Genomic DNA, 8,876 nt, shown 5'->3' with positions numbered 1-8,876 from the left:
GTATTTTATAAATGATAAAAATAAACTAAAATGATTATTGGATAAACATAAAAATATACATAATTGTTTAAAATAATGCAAATCAGCCATCAATGCATTAGAGACGCCGGGTTACAGCGACGCATAGTGACGAGAATTTCTACTATGCTCACCGAATTTCGCCGAGTTACGACGAAGAGCATTGGGCGGTAAATTTGGCGACGTTCGGATAATCTCGGGTTCGGTCGGAGAGCGCGCCGAGCCGAACGCGAGTCAACGAAACGTGAATCAGTCGGCGTTCCGCAGCGTTCCGCGTTTGTTCTATAGAAGATCTTTTAGTTGATTTTTTGTCGATATTGTCCGAGGAATAATTTACGGGTGGTCTTGAAATCCTGGAATCTTTCGGCGCTTAGTCGCCGGGTGAATGAATAGTTCGTGGATTGTAAGAGGCGCGCGGTATGGCGGCCGCGTGCGTTGGCGATCAGCTTATGTCGAGCGAGTCGTCTTCGGCGTCATTGGACTTAGCAAAAAAGTCGATTAATAACGGTCGGCCAATATGTTGGCAACATAGATTGTTCGGCAAGCAACTGACCCGTTGCAATCAGATTAATTCGCAGGACACGAAGCCATGTGACGCAAGCGGTTCCCTCATCGATGAAGACGGCGGTACCGCATGCGATGTTATCGGTGTGTACTTCAGTTTTATCAATCCCGGTGCAACCTGCGACGATTTCACCCGTCAGCTGGTCGAACTTTATGCGAGTGTCAACGCGGTGCACGCGGGAACGGATGCTACCTCTGCTGCCGGTGTGTCGACCGAGAATATGAACAAGGGAAGGGAAAGGAGGAAAAAGTTCGAGGTCGTACACGTGGTGCTTTGGAGTAACGTGGCTGACGTTTTCGACTTCGAGGAGAGCTTTCGTAATCATGTTACGGATTTACCGTGGTTGGCCGTACCTAATCGGGATTACGAGAGGAAAGTGAGTAGAGTTTTTTGTTTAATATTTCCTTACTTCCACCTTAAATAATTTTTAACATCTTGAGATCTAATAGATAGGAAGAAATGTAAGAGGAGAATAAAAATATGATATGTTCCTTTTAAATAAAATCTCATATTTCATTAAAATTTTTCCTTATATCGTCGAAATCTTTCAAGATTGTCGTCGACTTTTCATCTTTTTAGATTGCTCAAAATATGTTTCATCGAGAAAGAACGTTACGATCACGCACGACAACGTTCGTGTGTGGGGCACGCCAAAGTATATACGAGTAGTTATATTTTTTTACTTTTTTTTATTTTTTTTTTATTTTTTATTTTTTTTCTTTCACTTTCCTCGCACTCTTGCCGCGAAACCGCCTACAGGATACGGGTATTTTCGGAGCGGTTTTATTAAGTCTCCCCAACGAACGCCACACGCGAAATCATCGTCGAAGGGTTGCTAAAAAGGCCGACCTTCCTCTCTTTCCCTGTCTCTCTCTCTCTCTCTCTCTCTCTCTCTCTCTTTCTCTTTATTCCTACCTTTCACGAAACTCAAGAACGAAGTGCTAGAATCCTTCCACTTTTTTGTGAAAAAACATATTCCTTCTAAGAAGAGGCAAAAACAATTTATCCGTTTCCCTTTTTATTCCTTTCTTTTCTTTGTCTTCATCATTCCAGACAGTTTTTCCTTTGGGAAAAATCGTTTGATGAAGCAGCACTCGAGGCCTGGCTATTGGTTCACCTCGATGCATATGTATGCTGCTTCTTCGATCGAAAACGCGAAGAAAGTTAACGGTAATGGTTCGCGCGCAATTAATGTCAAGTAGTCTCCTCCACTCCGCTACTTTTTCCTCCATTTCAAATTATTAGACCGAGAAATAAAGCCAACAGCGATATCTTGTCGTCATCGTCGTCGTCGTCGTCGTTGTCTTCGTCTTCGTCATCGTCCAGTGATATCAGTCGAAGCGATGCGATTCGACAATTGAAACGAAAAGAGGACGAGAGAGAGAGAGAGAGAGAGAGAGAGAGAGAGACTACATCTCCTTTCTTTTTTCTTTCTCATTATAGAAATGAGTGTTCATCTTTATGCACTCCTTTTATCTAGACAATGAAAAAAAGAGGAAGAAAAATAATAATCAAAATATAGAGGATTCGAGAGCAAAAACATCTTCACGATCAATCTCACGAATTTTGTCTTTATTTCAATGGTTTGTTTATTCATCGAAATTTATGTTTATATTTTATTAGGATTTACAATCGCGACCTTCCGAGAATAAGTAAGAAGTTTTCTGATAGTTTATAAATAAAATCGATCAAATTCTATACCATTCACCAATGAACCACCTCGACACATGATCGACTTCGATAGCTTTCAAATTTGAAGAAAACTTTGGGAATTTTTTTGTTAATAAATCTAATTGCATTCACCATCGCCGATTTACTTTTTATTTTTATTTTTTTTTTTTACGGACGACATAATCAAAAATGAAAACGAAAAACGGAAAACATAAGGCGAGATACGGTTTAATTTATCTCATATGGGCGTCCTCGTCGATTAGTATTCTCCCTCGTTTCCTCTTCTGCTTATCCAAGTCTCCCTATCAAACTAGCTTGCAATGTCGTAGGGCCACCTAGCACGACGTTCGCTTCTTCAACGACGTAATAAGCCCACGCGTTGCTTAGGCTCGTAGTCTTCTTGGCCCTGTAAAACGTTCCGGGAGAATATGTATATGCATACATACATACATTGATACATATATATGTACATATATACGTTTGCTTTGCATCAACGTTGAGAAAAAGAGTCAGCCAGCGCCAGCAGCAGCAGCAACAGCAGCAGTCAGCAACAGCCAACGGCAGTCTTTCCCATTCGGGGTAGCCGACCCATATCTTCCGCAAATAGCTTTCTCATTCGCCCGCCGAGATAAAGAAAGAAATCGAGATGTAGAGAAATAGAGAGAGAGAAAGAGAGAGAGAGAGAAATGGCGGTATGTGCAGGTTCTTTACCACGTAAACGACTGAAGCCTTGAGGGGGAAAAAAAGAAAAGATAAAGGACCGTTTGGATTTAGATAGACTTTGAGGTAGTGCTGCCCACACACAAGTTCTGTGTTTTTACCAGCGAAGCATTTTCTCTCTTTCTCTGTTTCTCACTCACTCTTTGCAACCCCTTTTGCCACCATCATTCCCATCCCCTTCTTTCAGACCAACGTTTCCGTCTAGATTACACGCGACCTACTCGGCTTTGGTGGCCAAAGGAAAAGTGGAGTACGCGCGAGATCGCTAGATCGCAAAGAGAGAGACCCCCCCGTAAGCCACGAAGCGCAAGAACTTCTAAAGGAGGAGTACACCGTTTTCGGGCCCGACGCGCGTATATATCAATAATATTACTTTGTGGCAATGTCTTATCAAAGTCATTCCCTTTTTTTTTTTAATTTCTTCTCCTTCCTTTGGTTTTCCTTTTTCTTTTTCTTTTTCTATGTTATAACATCTATTACTCATAGGAAAGGAATCAAAACCTAATATAACAAAATTATTTTGATAATGTGTAATACACGAAGAATAAAATTTTATTAGAAGATACATTAGATATAATTAGTAAATGAAAGTATATAATAGAACAAAGTATATTTGGAAGCCAATAGGCACCATTATAGTATCGCCTATACCACGTACACAAACATTATACTAAACATTATTGGGGAATATGTCATTGAGAATGCCTTTTCACGTCGGTTCCTTTATCCTTTTCTTTCATCGGCTAAACGCGACTTTCATAATCGTTATCGATCGAAATAGAAAAAGAGAATAAGAAAGACAGGCAAAGAAAGAAAGAGAAAGAGGGAGAGTCGATTGTGGCTGGAATTACGTCGAATGTCCGTCTGAGGAAAGATGGTAGAATGAAAGAGAAGAAAGCGAAGAAGAGCTCGATCAAAGGAGCATCGTTCAGTCGTTTAAATTTTTCTCCGCCCACGTCGTCCATCGGAGACGTCGTCGTCATTGCCATCGTCGCTGTCGCTGTCGTCGTTGTCGTTGTCACTGCCATTGTCATCGTCTTTGTCGTTGCCGTTGTCGTCGCCGTCGCTATCGCCGTCATCGTCGTCGTCGTCCTTGTCGTCGTCATCGTTGGTCGACCACGATTCTTGTATACACGAAGGAGACATTTGAACGAGCGTGAACGAGTCAACAGTGATCCGTTTCCCACCCTTCTAACTATGCTTCTTTCTCTCTCTCTCTCTCTCTCTCTCTCTTTTTCTTTCTCTCTCTTGCTCTATCGTGTCTTGCTGATGTCGCGATGTGACAAATGGCACGAGCAAAAGAGAGAGAAAGAGAAGGAGAGAGGGGAAAAGAGAAGTTATTTGGCGCGTGAGTGTTGGAGTGAAAGAGAGAGAGAGAGAGAGAGAGAGAGAGAGAGAGAGAGAGAGAGAGAGAGAGAATTGGAGGGGTAGAAAGGGTGAGAAGAAGAGAAGGGGTGAGCGAGGAGAGAACGTGGTAGGGGACATCCACACTGTCGGGGGAAATAACGATAGCACCGTCGAGCTCGCGGCAGCAACAGCAAGGGAGGACGTACACGTTATCGACCGGCCGAGACGGAGGCGGCAAACCAACTCGTACACGTATATACTCCGGTACGGACAAACGGAGTGGAGCAGCAGCAGTAGCAGTAGCAGTAGCAGCTATGGAAATATACGCGGAGAGAGAAAAGTAATGCCTTCATGGTGTGAGTGTGTTGGAGGGACAGAGAGAGAGAGAGAGAGAAAGAGAGAGAGAGAGAAAGAGAGAGAGAGAGAGAGAGGGAGAGAGAGAACGAGAGGGTCGCGATAACGTACGCCGTCGCACGTTTGGTGCCTCGAGTTCACCCTCTTGCCGCCTTATATCGGTTCTCTATCTCTCTGTCTCTGTTTCTCTTCCTCTTTCTTTCTCTCTCTCTCTCTCTCTCTCTCTCTCTCTCTCTCTCTCTCTCTCTTTCGCACACACCCTTCTTCTCCTTGCACCCATATCGCCCTAGGAAATTTCGCATATCCTTCCAAGTACGCGAAAGAGCGTAAAGGGAAGAAGAGATCCCAGAGGACGATAGTTGTAAGAGTGATCCCTGAGACTCTGATGATTCTCCCTCGTGACTCTCTCTTTCGCTTTCCCTCTATCTCTCTTTTTCTCCCTGTTATATTTAGTGTTTCTATCGTACAGATCAGCAACAATGAAGCACTAATCTTTTGTGTAATTAAATTAGGAAAATACTCTGATTACATTCTCTCTTTTTTTTTTTTTCTTTTTTTTTTTCTTGACGCTTTTTCAAAGCATAATGTGCTTAAAGATCAGATTTAAATTGTTTAATTAAACAAATTTTGATGCCCTTTCCAATAAAGTTTTATCCGAAACTTCGGATCAATTCGAAGGAAGTCTGCTAGTTAATATTAAACGCGACTTCCGATCGATTTGCCTGTACTTTAACTTGTTAATATTGCAGATTGAATCGCGTTTACGAAGCTTTATTCCGTCACTACTGCTACTGCTGCTGTTACTGCTGTACTGTTATCTTCTCGAAGCGTACGTAGACCCTTTGGCGTTTTATCCGTCGCTAGCATCGTAGAAGAGCCCTTTCCTTTTTCTTCTCATCCTGGCTATAATCATACGAACTGACAGAAGAGACAGTACTCATTGTCGGCAGACACCGCACCCTCTTTTCTGCACTCGTTGCCATCCTTTACTCTACGTACATTCGGGGTTGTTACGTTTTTTTAAGACAACGGATGAGACAAAGTCGAATATTTCCTCTAACTTTCTCCGTCTTTCTTTCTATTTTTTTCTTTTATGATTTGTGCATTGTTTGATGCTTATTCGTAATAAGCCTTGCACAGTCGATGAATCTCAACGTATCTCTATGTGTTCTTCAACTCTTCCTGGTTTTTACGTAAGCAGTACAATATAAAACAGATAGATAGATATTGTAGATAAAGAGAGAGGAAGAGAGAGAATTAGGACAAGTTGTACACAACAATGCATTTTTTTTTCGCGTTTCGTCGTATGCATCTGTCGTATCATCTTCGAGATTTCTTTAAGACATTCATACGATCATTATTTTTCTTCGGATAATTTTCTAAATTTAGAAACTCGCTCTTATTACTCTTCGGAATAAAATACGTCGTAGTGAATAGACCGATTTTAAAGAACTTTTGATGTCTGAATATGCTATTCTATGAAATGTGTCTATTTCGTTAATCTTTGCAATTTGATCGTTTTATCGATAATCGATAATGATGATAGACATCAAATATAAAAATAGAGGGAGACGTTGATTGTATCATTTAATCGAAAAGCATTGAGACTATAACGAAGAAGAAAGAGACTCGTGCGAGATGAATGATCAGCAATGTTTCTTCTAGACCAGGCTGACAAGAAGGTATCGGATAAAGGCAGGAGTGCCCACGTTGATTCTACTCGAGGGATCAAATGGTTCGGTTGTAACAAGGGGTGGCGTCGAACGAACCATTGCCGATCCTACTGGCGCCGAATTCCCTTGGAAACCACCGCATCCAAAAGCTGCCCTGGAAGATGGACCTTTGCGGTCTTGTGGTGCTCGCGACAGCAACGAACCAATGTTACACGAGGAACTGCGACATTGTTTTAAAGGTGTTTATTTCAGTGCACATTGGGTGAGTAACAGAAAAGAAATACAGTTATTTTAGGACAAATATTATGAATTCAAATTGAAATTATTTATCCCGTGTATTTTTATTCTTGTGTAGAAATGTGAACTGAGTCTAATTACTACGCAAAGTTAATTATTATAAAACGTATATTCATATGTGAAAGTTTTTAATGATCACTAAAATCATCGAATGATGATCGGTGATTATTTTTAGAAAAAAAAAAAAAAAAAACGAATGATACATACGTACATTTTTTATTTCCATTTCAGTGTCCTCCTTGTAAAGCATTTACACCGCAGCTCGTGGATACTTACCAGCGAATCCGAGAAAGAGGACATGATTTCGAAGTAATTTTCGTGAGTTCCGATAGGTAAAATCATCTTTCTGAGATCCCTTCTTTCCTGCGATTATTTCTTCGTGGATTTGAAATGATTACTTATCTTGTTTCATTCCAGGAGCGAGGAATCCTACAATGCTTATACAGAAACAATGCCCTGGCTTAGGATACCATTTAGTCAAGAAGAAAGACGTCGAAAATTGGCTAGAGCTTTAGATGTCCAAGCAATACCCACCTTGGTTATTCTTGATCCACGGGATAATATCATCACTCTCGATGGTAGAGCCGAGTTACTCGAAGATCCTGAAGGATTGGTAAAAATCTAATAAATCTTGATTTTTTTTGGACAACTCATTTTTTTTTTTAATATGATTCTATTAATCTTTTTTTTTCACTTACTTTTACATCGCAGAACTTTCCATGGACCAGTCGATTGGTCAATATTCTAACGGAAAAATATGCGACGTCGTTGCACGATGCACCAGCGATCATACTTTTCGTTGGTAAGTAAACAAAAATTAAATATAAAATAATGATGTGTCTAAACGAAAAAGAATATAAGACAAATTAAATTATACATTCATTTGCAGAGGGCGATGATTGCGAAATACAATTCGCAGAAAGTGTTTTATTACCTGCCGCTGAGGCCTATAGAAGAGATCGTCCAGATTATGATCCCAATTATGACGATCCCGATGGCATATTACAATTTTATATAGCCCTAGATGTAAGGATCACGTGATCAAGTTTTACATATAATTAATACATCTAATTCTTCTTATTTGATTTATTTTACAGTGCGAAACGTCGGATATTCTTCGTGAATTTGTTGGTTTGGACGATGCAGTACCTCTTCTGACGGCTATCGATATACCACGAGGAGTTTATGTGGTAATGGAGGACGGTGCTGAAATTACAGTAGATTCTGTACAACAATTCGTCGATGGATTTCGTAGTGATAAACTACCAAAAAATAAGATAGTGGCGGTACACAAGGCTCCCAAAAATGAAAATGTCTCAGCTTGAAAAACGATCTTCAAACTGATTCCAAAATGTGAATGGTGTCAAAGTGTCTAATTAACGATGTGGTTACCAATCAAGCAATAAGCTCGTAGCTTAATAATATCGAGTTTGGATTCGAAGCTGGCACAAGTTCTAGTCACTCGTTCATCGCATCAATTTCAAAAACTGCGCGCAAACAAACGCATATACACTTTGTGAAATTATAAGTCTAAAAATATTCCCATTTAACAGACTCTTCTACCTATTTGTGCCTAAAAAATGTAAAGAACTTCATTTATATACTTGAACCGGAGCAAATTATTGTCTTGTATCAAAATTGTACACGATGATTTATGGAAAAGAAAATAACGAATATTATTCGATTCGTGTATGATATCACACAACACTTACACCAGTATCATTTTTCTAATACCTTACATGTAAAGATTCTTACAAGAATATGCATGCTTATCCAAGATATATTACATATATGTCTTGTTATATGTTCTCCGTATTTACTTGTGCCAGCTATATATAATAATTACAATATTTCAATGATTAAAGTCACAATAAGTTGTAGAATTCTTTTTTTTTTTTCCTTTTTTTTTCAAGATAAAACTTTCAGTGTGTTCATTATAATTGATTTTTGATATATGTAAAATTTTTTATTTGATAAAATTTGTTTATATATGAACGAGCATGCGAGTCTACGAACGTTCAATTATCATATAACCACAATGGAAATTTTTCTCTTCCCTTTTTCACTGTTTATATCCATCTCTGTGATACTGTAGCAGTAGCTCGTTTCATAAGAAAGACCTTGCGTGAAAATTGTGTTTGTAATCACACACTTATAATTATATGGAAATAACCAAAAGACTATGTATTGTATAATAGCCAAAAATAAAACAGGCGGATTGTATTTTTAAG

The 8,876-nt window shown here is 39.5% G+C and overlaps 1 protein-coding gene across 1 annotated transcript; it reads left to right on the top strand.

Moving 5' to 3' along the window:
* Nucleotides 1-259: 259 nt before the first annotated feature.
* LOC118451148 (nucleoredoxin) lies at nucleotides 260-8,505 on the top strand. Its single transcript, XM_035887403.2, has 7 exons — nucleotides 260-959; nucleotides 6,341-6,610; nucleotides 6,877-6,977; nucleotides 7,063-7,258; nucleotides 7,357-7,447; nucleotides 7,535-7,671; nucleotides 7,743-8,505. Exons 1-7 carry the CDS (start codon nucleotides 438-440, stop codon nucleotides 7,968-7,970), a joined length of 1,545 nt encoding a protein of 514 aa, XP_035743296.1. The 5' UTR covers nucleotides 260-437; the 3' UTR covers nucleotides 7,971-8,505.
* The last annotated feature ends 371 nt before the right edge of the window (nucleotides 8,506-8,876 follow it).

The sequence above is a fragment of the Vespa mandarinia genome, chromosome 8 (genome assembly GCF_050613455.1).
Source record: "Vespa mandarinia isolate Hongniang chromosome 8, ASM5061345v1, whole genome shotgun sequence".
In the NCBI taxonomy this organism is placed as follows: Eukaryota; Metazoa; Arthropoda; class Insecta; order Hymenoptera; family Vespidae; genus Vespa; species Vespa mandarinia.
The sequence above is the reverse complement of the archived record's forward strand: the minus strand, read 5'-3'. Positions and strand labels throughout refer to the sequence as shown.

What these genes read in the sequence shown, in the direction of transcription:
- LOC118451148 (XM_035887403.2), top strand. Translation starts at nt 438, where the DNA reads ATGGCGGCCGCGTGCGTTGGCGATCAGCTTATGTCGAGCGAGTCGTCT. An exon ending in TTTATTTCAGTGCACATTGG is followed by an intron (nt 6,611 to 6,876) that starts GTGAGTAACAGA and finishes TTTCCATTTCAG; the next exon opens with TGTCCTCCTTGTAAAGCATT. An exon ending in AGCGATCATACTTTTCGTTG is followed by an intron (nt 7,448 to 7,534) that starts GTAAGTAAACAA and finishes ATTCATTTGCAG; the next exon opens with AGGGCGATGATTGCGAAATA.